Consider the following 12,187-nt stretch of genomic DNA (forward strand, 5'->3'; position numbering starts at 1 on the left):
GTCCTTGCCTCAATGGCTTTAGTCTCGGGTACAAATAATTGTACTTCTCCATCTGTAAATACAATCTGAGCCTCCAATTTACTTAACAGGTCACTTCCCAGAAGAGGAACCAGACACTCCGACATATATATCAAAGTTGGTGTGTTAAATTTTTTGGCTAAAATTTACAATCTTTCCTACAACTTTTCCACACAAACCCCTTTCTTGTGAAAAACCGCATATGCACAGTATGGTATGATGCTTTTAAAAGCAGACACCTGTAGCTGCAGGCTCCCTAGCATGTACAATCTTGGTCCTGTTACAGTCACAGTATGCTATTAGTTCCTGTAGGAAACAATTACAAGAGAATATTGTCTTTTTGAAAATGCCATTTCCAGTCTTTTGTGATTTTTAAGGGAGGTGTGCCTCAAATACATCCCGAGGCCTCAGAACCAGCTGCTGACACAAACCCCAAACTTGTTTGTTGTTGGAAGTTGAGCCCGTGTTGGGGGAGAAGAGGGGGAAGCTGACTCATCAATTATGAACAGGTGAGGTTGGCTACGCAGCCCGACATCCAGGCGAGAACCTTTAACCCCGAGCAGCCGAGCTGATGGGGACAACTCTCACAAATACCTCGCCTGACCCAAACCTCCGGGTGACAATGGCGCCTGGCGGGCCGGAGTCTCCTCCCCCTCCCGGCGGCGGGTGGTGCTAAGCCTCAGTGCCACAGAGGTTGCTATGGCGACGGATGTTGAGAGGTCTTGAAGGGGCGCTGTGAGCCGCCCTGGGTCGCGACCATCGAGGCGGTGTATGTGGGGGTGAAACTGAAAGTCAAGTGCTCGGGCCGCGGCGAAGCGAGATTGAGTCGCTGGCTCCTTCCCATGAGCGCCTGAGCCACCTCGACCCGAGTATGTCGGATAGTTTCGACCGAGCTCCAGGTACCGGCCGGGGCAGGGGTAGAGGTCGAGGTCGAGGTGGTGCTGCTCTCAGTGGCGCGGACACGTCGGAGAGCGGTGGTGGGGCCTGTCTTGGGTGTACTGGTTCCTATAGTTTAGTCTCGGCCGAAAAGCAACATAAAACGGGCGGCCTCTTGCTGCAGCAGGAACCGTTGCGACCTCCGAACACAGAACGGCTGAGCACCGGAAACGCAGGTACTGGCCGCCGTGCAGTGGCCCCTTCCCCGCCCTTCCAGAGGTCCCCGGTGCCGAAGGTTTTGAGGAGTGGCCCCCTAAAGTTCGCTGTGTTCCCATTCTTTGTGCACAGTGCCCTGCTCCTGCTTCGCTTGCTGCTCCGGCACCCTCCACCCCCATTCCCGTCGCCGTCTCACTGATAGCGGAGCCCTGAGGCTTCCCACACACACTTCCCTTTGGCCTAGCCACGGAGCCACGTACTTTCTCCCACCCCACGCACCTAAGGGGCTAGAGGCCACCGCATGGAGATGAGCTGCGTAGGGGGCCTGGCAACTGCACTTTTCCTTAGATGAGCAGTCATGTTTCTGGGCTATGGACCTGTGCCCAAGTAAAGGTATGATGTACCGTTGTAGCCTGCTTGCAACGTTTCTCTGTCTCTCCCTCCCTCCCTCCCTTTCTGTGCCCACACATCTGTATGTATGCGTTTTAGCCATGTGTTCATCTGGCTGTAGATGTTCTCATTCTTCCCCTTACAGAAGAATTCTCTAACTCTGGACTAAAGGTTTGACAAAAAAATAAACCCAACCCAACAGTAACATAAAGCATTATTTGTTGGTTACCTTTTCCAGGTAGATCCAGATTATGTTTTCAGTAAATTGAGGAGTTAATCTATAAACATGAATTTGGAAAATGTGGTTTAAAAAACACCATTTCATTGGATTATTTTTTTTAATTGCATACAAAAATGATAATTAATTTTCTAAGGATTATGTTAAAAAATAGTGATTTGTTCCATTTATTGACCTTTAGAGTCTTGCCTTTACATATAATATCTATGAGAAAAACCCCAAAGCAGCAAGAATATCATAAGAAAATTTACTAGTTTCTCAGGTTAGCTCTTAGAAAATGTTTTCATGGGGAAAGAGAGGGCTTTCTTTTACCCTTCTTTTGGTCACCTTCATATGAACATTAATTGTGTTCACTTTCTGTCATGTAGAAAGGTGCCTAGAGTTTGCTCAAGGGAAAGCTTTATATATATTTGAAGTATAGGATGATAGAATGGTTTGGGTTGGAAGGGATCTTAAAGACGATTTAGTTCCACTTTCCTGCCATGGGCCAGGACACCTTCCACTAGACCAGGTTGCTCCAAGCCCCATCCAACCTGGCCTTAAACGCTTCCAGGGATGGGGCAGCCACAGCTCTTCTGGGCAACCTGTGCCAGGGCCTCACCACCCTCACAGGGAAGAATGTCTTCCTAATATCCAATCTAAACCTACTCTTTCAGTTTGAAGCCATTCCCCCTTATCCTATCACTCCATGATCTTGTAAAAACCCCCTCTGGCTTTTTCGTAGGCCCCCACCAGGTACTAAAAGACCACTATAAGGTTTCCCCAGAGCCTTCTATTCCCCAGACTGAAAAATCCCAACTCTCTCAACCCATCTCCATAGCAGAGGTGCTTCTGCCCTCTCATCATCTTCATGGCCCTCCTCTGGACTTGCTCCAGCAGGTCCACATCTTTGTTGTGTTGGAGGCCCCAGAACTGGATGCAGTACTCCAGGTGTAGTCTCACAAGAGCAGCACAGAGGGGCAGAATCACCTCCCTCACCCTGCTGGTCATGATTTTTTTTTATATAGCCCAGGACAGCATTGGCTTTCTGGGCTGCAAGTGCATGTTACCAGCTTATGTTGAGCTTCTTGTCAACCAACACCCCCAAGTCTTTCTCCCCAGGACTGCTCTCAATGCATTCTCTGCCCAGCCTGTCCTTGTGCTTGGGATTGCCCCAACCCAGGTGCAGGACCTTGCACTTGGCCTTGTTGACCTTCATGAGGTTCCCATAAGTCAATTTCTCATGACTCTCCAGGTCCCTCTGGATGGCATCCCTTCCCTCCAGCATGTTGACTACACCACACAGCTCTGTGTCATCAACGAACTTACTGAGGGTGCCCTTGATCCTGCTGTCCATATCACCAACAAAGATGTTAAACAGCACTGGTCCTGGGGAAGGTCACTTGTCACCGGTCTCCACTTAAACATTGAGCTGTTGACCACAACTCTGAGTGCGACCATCCAGCCAGTTCTTTGTCCACCAAGTGGTCCATCTGTCAAATCTATGTCTCTGCAGTTTAGAGACAAGGATTTTGTGTGGGACAGTGTCAAATGCTTTGCACAAGTCCAGGTAGATGATACTAGCTGCTCTTCCCTCATCCACCACTGCTGTAACCCTATTGTAGAAGGCCACGAAATTTGTCAGGTAGGACATACCTATAGAAGCTTTTCTTGTTGCCTTTGATGTCCCTGGCCAGTTTTAATTCTCTCAGGGCTTTTGCTCTCCTAACCTCATCCCTGGCTGCTCGGACAATCTGCCTTCCTCTCAGGCTACCTGTCCCTTCTACCCTCTGTAGGCTTCCTTTTTGTGTTTGAGTTTGTCTAGGAGCTCCTTGTTCATCCATGCAGGTGTCTTCTGGCAATTTTGCCTGACTTCCTCTTTATTGGGATGCATCCCTTCTGAGCTTGGAGGAAAGTATATTTATAGTATAAGTAAAAGTATATTTAAAGTCCAAAAAGAGATGTATTTGTTTTTGTGTACTCTGTGTGAATACATACTAATTTAGTGGTTTCTAAGAAAAAACATTAACAAAACCCATTTATCAAAAACTTTTCAGAACACCTGCAACAGGCAAGAATTCCATCTGGATCACAAGAAAAAGTTTCAGTTCCTGATTCTGGACCAGAAATGTCTGAATCTCAGGTGGCTGTGGCTCCTGTGGTAACATCAAAGTTGTCTGTTAAAGCACCTGAGTTTTATCCATCAGGATATAACCAGAACTTTGCAGTGAGTGTTAGCCTTCTCTTCTTAGTAAATGCCAATTTGCTTCTCTTCAGTTTTACAATGTATCTTGTGTATCAGATAACTTGAATGCTGCATTTGCTGAAGAGATTTCAAAAATTTGGATGATAACCTCCAGTCAGAATGTTGTGATAAGTGAATGTTATACTGTGAGAGCCTTTAGTATTTTGCTTGAAGTTTGCTCCAGATAACTACATTCCTTATTGATTACACCCAACATCAGCGTAAGCTGTCTTTTTCACAGCTATCTCTGTTATATCTACACTGCATTTTCATTAAAAACTTAGCTGCCCTTTTATTCAGATTGCATAAGTAGGTGAGAACTATTGCTTTTACAAATACAATAAAATGATAATAAACAATTATATTGAAAGAAATTTATTTTGAATAACTTAGGAAAAAATACTTGATTTGAATGCTAAACATGGTGATTTGGAATTTTGAAGAGTTTTTTTCTCACCAGTAAAATTGATGTTATCTGGATGTTACCAGCTTTGCCAGCTTACTGAATAAAATCACTGTCCTGAATAATAGAAGCCCATAATCATATACAACCATTGACAAATGCCAGTACAAACATGCTTCTGTGAATGGATAATCTAGGGGGAAAAATACTACTTTGCCCCAGTACGTTACATGGTTTCTATGGCATGAGTGTGCATATGTATAATTACAAAGTTTTGATTCCAGCAATGTTGCTTTTTTTTGCAAAAACAGGTATGTTGTAGAAATATGTCATGAATACAAGTGACTCATCTGTTAATGAAAATAACTCTTAAAATGGTAGCAAAACCTAGAACATTTATTTGGAAGTATGTTGTAGGAACCCTAATCTAATCAGAGTATACTAAGGATAGAGTAGTGATGTTTCAGACTTGTTAGTCCTTCACTATTACCAAGTTTGGGGATTTTTTTTCTTTGTTTTTGTTGGGTTTTTTGGGGAGTTTTTTGTTTTGTTTTGTTTTGATTTTTTTACTTTAATAGCTGAATTAGTTTTGTAAACTGGGTCCATCTGCAATAAAAAATAAGGAATTTAGCACACTTTACTATTACACAGATTTTTCACCATGAGTTTTAAAATTTGAAACAAAGCAGTTTTGAGAAAATTCAGTTTTTCTTACAAGTAATACTTAGCTTTCATTTATAATGTTTCCTGAAATTTTTAGATCTGAAAATTCATGTTGTTTTTTGCTATTTATTAAACATTTATTGTTTTAGAAGTAATGTGTTGGTTGATTCATTGTTTGATTGTACATTACTGTAATTACTATGTGTGTCCATATAGCATTTGATTGTTAGATTATTTAATCTCCATTTAGTTCTGATACTCAAAATTATCAGCTACCTGTGAATATACTTTAAGGGCTACAGCATCCAAGGCATACTAGATTTTTCAGAAAAACTTTACCAGGACTTTGGGGAGGGAAGATTTCTGTGGGATTCTGTTTACATACAGCTGTCCATCCAATTGGAAGTTGTGGATATCTGCAGTAGAACTGGTGAGTAGATTTAGGTTCGGATTGACAGTAGAAAATGTCAGACGTTCTCTGGCATGGATATATGAGAATAATATGACTCTATCAGAAGGGCATAATGATCTCAATTAATAGTTTTACGAGTGATATTTGTATTATCTTAGGTGGAATTTCCCCTCCACCTCCTTTTATTTCTTTAACTAATTTCCAAAAGGAAGCTAAGCATCCTCACTAGTGGGGTTTATACTTTTAGTCAAACATTAAGGTGCCAATTAAATCACCTATTCATGTCATATGAGGTTTGTACCTGTAAGAGTCTTTATACCTAATTTTGCATTAACTATTGTATACTTGCTGAGTAGGTATAATCTGAAGATAAAAACCCAAAACTTAGTTGATACAGTATGTGGTTCTATCTCCTTAGTTAAAGCTTAAAATCTGCCAGTGAGAAACATGAGGGATTTATGTCTAGAAGTTACTGGACTAAATCTAATTAGGCTTTAAGTATTTATTGCTCCTAATTTAGCAATATGCAACATATAAACAAGTTTGAATTATTATTTTTTTCTCTCCAATTTGTTCTGTTCCCTGGCATAATTACTAAAACTTAGAATGTCTTTGAAGTTGCATAATTAGTAGAAGTAGATGAATGTGATGCTGAGTTTAGCCTCTGTGGTTAGTCTTTAAATTACAAAATGGGAAGAGGAGTATGTTTACAAGGACACCAGTATACCAAATGGGATTGGAGTCCCTTGCAGAACAAGGACATTTCCTCCAAGAGTGAATTTTTATCAGGTGAGGATGAGAGAAATATGCCTTCCTCTCTACTAAATGAGGATCTCATAACAACCTGATGGCTTTCAGAAAGAGCAGTTTCTTTTACTAGCTACAACAGCTGCATCCCCTGCAACTTGTATGGAAAGTTTTCAAACAGGTTGTTGGAAGGGATACTAGTTGTGCTGTATGTGACTAAGCTGCAGTTTTTGCACAATAATGTCAGTTCTGTGGACCAAAATAGTTAGTTGTACAAAACTTTTACTAAAAAAAATGAAATTGCCCAGTAAATTTTTATTTCATTTAGAGAAATAGAATATTTAGCAGGTTAGATGCTTGTTAGCTTTTATTCTTTGGCTTCATAAGCTCTAAACCATTAGAATCATAGAATAATTTAGGTTGGAAAAGACCTCTGAAATTCCTCTGGTCCAATCCCAACTCAGAAGGTTGTTGAAGGCTTTATCCTTATGAGTAATAATGGTTTGCCACCATTTCCTTAAATCCATATTTTTTCCCTATATTCTGCTGGGTCATATTAACTTTGTCTTCAGTATTATTCACTGGGCAAATATTCTACTTAATTAAACATCATATGAAACCTTTCCAGTTTTTCTTCTGTTATATTGATGTGTCCCTCATTAGCTTATGTTGTATACTCCTACAACACGGGTCTTTAAAGAATTTTAGAAAATCTGAATTTTTCCCCACACATTCTTTACAAGTTGTGAAATTAATGTCAATACTTGATTTTCAGCAATGTATATCTGTCTTTCTACACAGTTTGTATCTAGAGCTTTTATCTTTCACAGATCCATGTTGCTTTGCAGTAGAGAAGAGAATGAGGCATTTTGAAGGCAGAAAGTAAAGGATATCCCCTCCTTAAGGGAGGGATGGTGGAAAGAGGGAGAATGTAATTATAAACCTTATCAGTGTATTTATGTCCACTAAGTAAAGAAAAAGTGGTTATCATTTTTAGCTTGATTTTTCATTACAGTAGATATATTTAAATCTTTTTCACATTAAGTAGATCAGTTGAGAATTCTGATATCTTGTATGTTACCCTTGTCTTGAATCACTAATTATGTCAGCTCTTTAGCAGTTCCCTCTTCACGTTCCTGCTTGCTCTTCTGAGATCTCATGAGATACTTTTCACAATCTTTTGTACAGTATGAAAAGGTGAATTATTGGTACTGTGTTATTACTAGTTACATCACAAAGTATGTTGCTTCCTATGCTATTCCTCATATACTAGCATTGTAATTATCCAGGACAGCATTGACTTTAGAGACTGTTACATACATTCATTTTTGAATGGACAAAATTAGTGGATTGCCCCTGGTTGAATGCCAGGCACCCACCAAAGCTTCTCTCTCCCTCCTCTCCACATCTGGACAGGGGAGAGAAAATATAATAAATGTCCATGAGTTGAGGAAAGGACCAGGAGGAAATCACTCACCAAATGCTGTACATGAACCAAACAGGCTTGAATTAGAGATATGAATTTAATTTATTACTAACAAAAATCAGAGCAGGATAATGAGAAGTAAAATAAGACCTTAAAAACACCTTCCCTCCCTTTCCTACCTCTACCTTCTCCACCCCCATTGGCACAGGGAGACTGGAATGGGGGTATGTTGGAGTCAGTGAGTCAAGGGGGGGGGGGGGAATAAGGAATACTAAAAGTATGTTGAACACTTTAATTTATTAAAAAATCAGACAACCTTTTGGCTGTGTATGCAGGGCCTTTATCTATCTTTACTTCTTGAGGCACACTTAGTGAAGTAAAAGCTTGCAAAAAATGTTGACACAAGTGGTTGGCTGTTTTTCCTGTATGTAGGGAGGCATAAACTGCACTTGAAAAGGTGTTTCCTGACACATGGATGTTTTTAAATTTCTTAAAAGATGGGTATTTAGTAATATCTATTTGCTATAATTTAAGGCTTTGCAATCCTCGTGGATTGACCCCTCCTGTCGACAGGAGGTTGGACTAATTGACAGTCAGGACAGGCACTTATAATTGCTTTTGCCTGATCTTTTGAAAGGTGAAAGGTCTGCACAAGTGCCTGTGCATTTTGGTGAAAGAAAGAATGACTTAACTTCGCTTGCTTAAAAATGTTGGGCAGAGTGTTAGCAACAGCTACTGTTTGCAAAAATACTTTGTATCTTTTTCCTAATTACTTAAGATCAGACAAAGTATCTGCATGGATTAGAATGGATACAAAAGAGGCTCTTTCAGGTCTCACGTTTATTCCATGGCGATGGTATGGCAGGAAAGAGGGAGATTCTCTCCGGGAGAGGGGAATGGGAGTGGCCTTGGGCTGGCAGCCAATAGGGTAAGGACACAGGGGGTCTAGGTTCAGAATACGGGAACTCTAGGTGGGCTACAAGGTCACAGGGGAAGGTCACAGGACAGGAAGAAGGACAGGGAACCAGGGACTAACCGGAAGAGATGGACATAGGTATGCTGAATCATTCCCTTTACCTCATTACAGCATCTCCCCGTTTTTTGTTTTTTAAGTAGGGGGATGGTATTAAACTAATTCTAATCCGAATTATTTTTTGCCCACCATTTGTAATAAGCGGGAGGGTTATATTGTTTTATATTTGTCATCTCTATATGATTGTCTACTGAGGTAGAAGGAATGATACCATTAATGGCCTTAAAAATTAAATGACGTAAGATTCCAAATGCCATTTTTACAAGGAAAATAACAACAAAAATAACAAAATTGTTTTAACAATAGAAGTTCACCACCCTGAGAACCCCCAGCCTTTAAACAGTTCATTGAACCAATCTTTTGATTCTTGTTAACAAGAAGACAACTTTGATGAGGTTCTTCACAGTGTTAACTGGAGGGTAGCTTTTTTCTAAAAGGAAAAACAAACATTTTAAAACATAAGTCTCTTTCTGTTGAAGGGTATTCCTTTATGAAATTTTTGTTTTCTTTTCCTCTGCGGCGTCTTCTTTTCGAAGCAACTGTTACTTGCTTCTCATCCTCTTCTGCTGTAGCTGGAGTTTTTGGAACAAAAGGTTTTACCCACTTTTGGGGAATCCACCGAGGGCCTGAGGGAGTGGATACACATGCATAACCCCTTCCCCAGGTTACTAGCTCATCGGGACCCTTGGCTTTCCATGTTTCTGGATCCCTAATCAACACTGGTGGATGCTGAGACAATTTAAACTGTTTACTGCTGTTAAAATGACGGACCACAGGAGGACTCATATTTTCAAATTAACAATTCAAGAAATTGATTGTAAACAGAGCTTTACAGAGCTTTTGCTGGGGAGACATCCACACAGTTGAACTGCTTTGCCTAGCTAGAACTTGTTTGAGTGTCTGGTGTGTGCGCTCGATCACAGCTTGGCCTGTAGGGGAGTATGGGATGCCTGTTTTATGATTTACTCCCCACTGCTGTGTGAATTCCAGGAACTCCTTGGATGTATATGCTGGGCCATTATCTGTTTTTATTTCTCTAGGGATCCCCAAAACTGAGAAGGCTTGTACTAGGTGTTGTTTTGCATGTGCTGCCTTTTCCCCTGCGTGAGCGGAGGCATAAACTGCACCTGAATATGTGTCAATACTCACATGAACATATTTGAGGCGTCCAAAACTAGGAATGTGTATGATGTCTGTTTGCCACACCTCACAGCTGCCAAGGCCCCGAGGGTTAACCCCTGTACCCATCGATGGCATGGCCTGGAGCTGGCAGCTGGGGCAGGTGGCCACAATGGCTCTAGCCTGACTCCGTGTTAGCTGGAACTGACGAACCAAACCTGGAACATTCTGGTGGTATTGCTGGTGGCTCAGCTTTGCCTGTTGGAAGATGTCAGGAAGGCATGCCTTTTCAGCTGGAGCTGCAAGAGTGTCTGCCATACGGTTCCCTTCTGTGATCTCACCTGGCAAATCCGCATATGACCTCACATGCATCACATAGAAGGGATGCTCTCTGTGTGAAACCAAATAGATTAGTTTTGACAGCAGCCTAAAGAGCTGCTCATTATTGATGTCTTTAAGCACTGCCTGCTCCGCCCTGGACACTACCCCAGCAACATAAGCTGAATCTGTTACCAGGTTAAGAGGCTCTGAGAACTTCTCAAAGGCTCTCACAGCTGCAGCCAGTTCTGCAATTTGGGGTGACCCCTCCACAAATTCAACATCAGCTTCCCAATGCTGAGTCTGTGGGTTTCTCCAAGTCATCACCGACTTATGAGAGGCCCCCGATGCATCTGTGAACACTGTGAGTGCCTCGAGCGGTCTCCTGCTCCTCTTCTCACAAGGAATGAGGTGGAATTCCTCATTAAACAACTTATGAGCTGAGCGGTGGACTGATATCTGTCCACTGTAGCTATCCAGAGATATCTGGAGGCTGGCATTGCTTTGTAGCAGATGTTCAAACATCTCTTTTGTCAGCCTTTCAGGAGAATTCTTTCCCTCCCCAGAAAGTTTAACTGGCAGGTGTATGCATGTGAAATCACAACCGGACAGTTCACGCAGCCTCATTCTTGCTTTTTGAATCAACTGAGCCATAAGCTCCTGTGGTTGTGTAATAGTTTTGGATCTTTGGTGGGAGAGGAAGACCCATTCTATGATTAAGAGTGAGTCCCTCTGCCCCTCAATCCACTGAAATATTAAACCATGTAAGTGTGGCAGTTTCCCCAAAACAATGAAATTTAAAGGCAGTTCAGGCTGATAGCGGTGAGCCTGCCTCTCAGACAGAGCTTTCTGTACCTTTTCAATTGCAGCTTTTGCCTCAGGTTTCAGTTCCCTGGGAGAAACCGGCTCTCTCTCCCCTTTCAATAAATTAAAAAGGGGTTGTAAGTCCTCAGTAGTGAGGCCTAACCAAGGTCTTACCCAGTTCAACGAACCACACAAAGAGTGGAGATCTGCTAGAGTTTTGGGATTATCATTAATTTCTAATTTCTGTGGAACAATGGTCCTGGCAGTGATCTCTAGGCCCAGATACTTCCAAGGCGACATCCTTTGAACCTTGTCGTCTTGTAATTGAAATCCAGTAGAGGTTAAAACTTTAACCACTAGGTCAAGCGTGTTTTGGAGTATGAAGTTATCAGGAGCACACACCAGCACATCATCCATATAATGTAATATTATTGCTTCTTTTCTCTGTGCACGCACAGGAGACAACAATGAAGCTACATACCACTGGCAAATAGCAGGACTGCACTTCATGCCCTGTGGAAGCACTTTCCAGTGGTATCTCTTCATTGGAGCCTCTCTGTTCAATGATGGTACTGAGAATGCAAACCTGGGAGCATCTTCAGGGTGTAATGGGATTTGGAAAAAACAATCTTTGATGTCTAATACTGCCAATTGCCAATCTCTAGGTAACATAGTTGGAGAAGGCATCCCAGGTTGGGGAGATCCCATGTCTTGAATTACTTTATTTATTTCCCTGAGGTCATGTAATCATCTCCATTTGTCTTTCCCTGGTTTTTTTATTACAAAGATTGGAGAATTCCAGGGGCTTGTTGTTTCTTCTATGTGATTTTTTGCTAATTGCTCCTCTACAAGTTTTTCCAGTGCCTGTAACCTTTCTTTTCTTAATGGCCACTGTGATGTCCAGATAGGTGTATCATTTAGCCATGTTAGCTTCTAGACCTGGCACTGCACAGTGGCCGCTTCTAAAAATCCTGAGGAGTTTTTGGAATTATCATTTTAATTCCCCATTGTGACATGGCATCTCTTCCCCACAAGGGACACTTGTAATCAATTACAAATGGACGAACACTGGCCAATTTGCCGTCCGGTCCCTCAATCTGCACAATGCTTTTTGCTATTTTAGCCAATTTAACTCCTCCTATACCCTGAATTTCCCCAGCCACAGGCTGCAATTCCCAGTGTGAAGGCCACATCTTTTCAGGTATAATGGTTACATCTGAGCCTGTGTCCAGAACACCTTGCACATGTAGATGGTCTGATCCATGTGTCAGGTTGCATGCTAGGGAAGGCTTTTCTTCAC

At 41.9% G+C, this 12,187-nt stretch overlaps 1 protein-coding gene across 1 annotated transcript in view; it reads left to right on the top strand.

Annotated features, from left to right (window-relative positions):
* The window catches only part of LOC306816052 (polyadenylate-binding protein-interacting protein 1-like), a gene marked incomplete at both ends in the record, with an annotated part of 44,098 nt that overhangs the window by 11,756 nt on the left and 20,155 nt on the right, over window positions 1-12,187 (top strand). The window contains 2 exon segments of the mRNA XM_079332549.1: window positions 811-1,130; window positions 3,775-3,944. Of these exon segments, the coding sequence (XP_079188675.1) occupies window positions 811-1,130; window positions 3,775-3,944 (490 nt within the window).

This window comes from Erithacus rubecula (genome assembly GCF_903797595.1).
Source record: "Erithacus rubecula genome assembly, contig: scaffold_352_arrow_ctg1, whole genome shotgun sequence".
Taxonomy (NCBI): Eukaryota; Metazoa; Chordata; class Aves; order Passeriformes; family Muscicapidae; genus Erithacus; species Erithacus rubecula.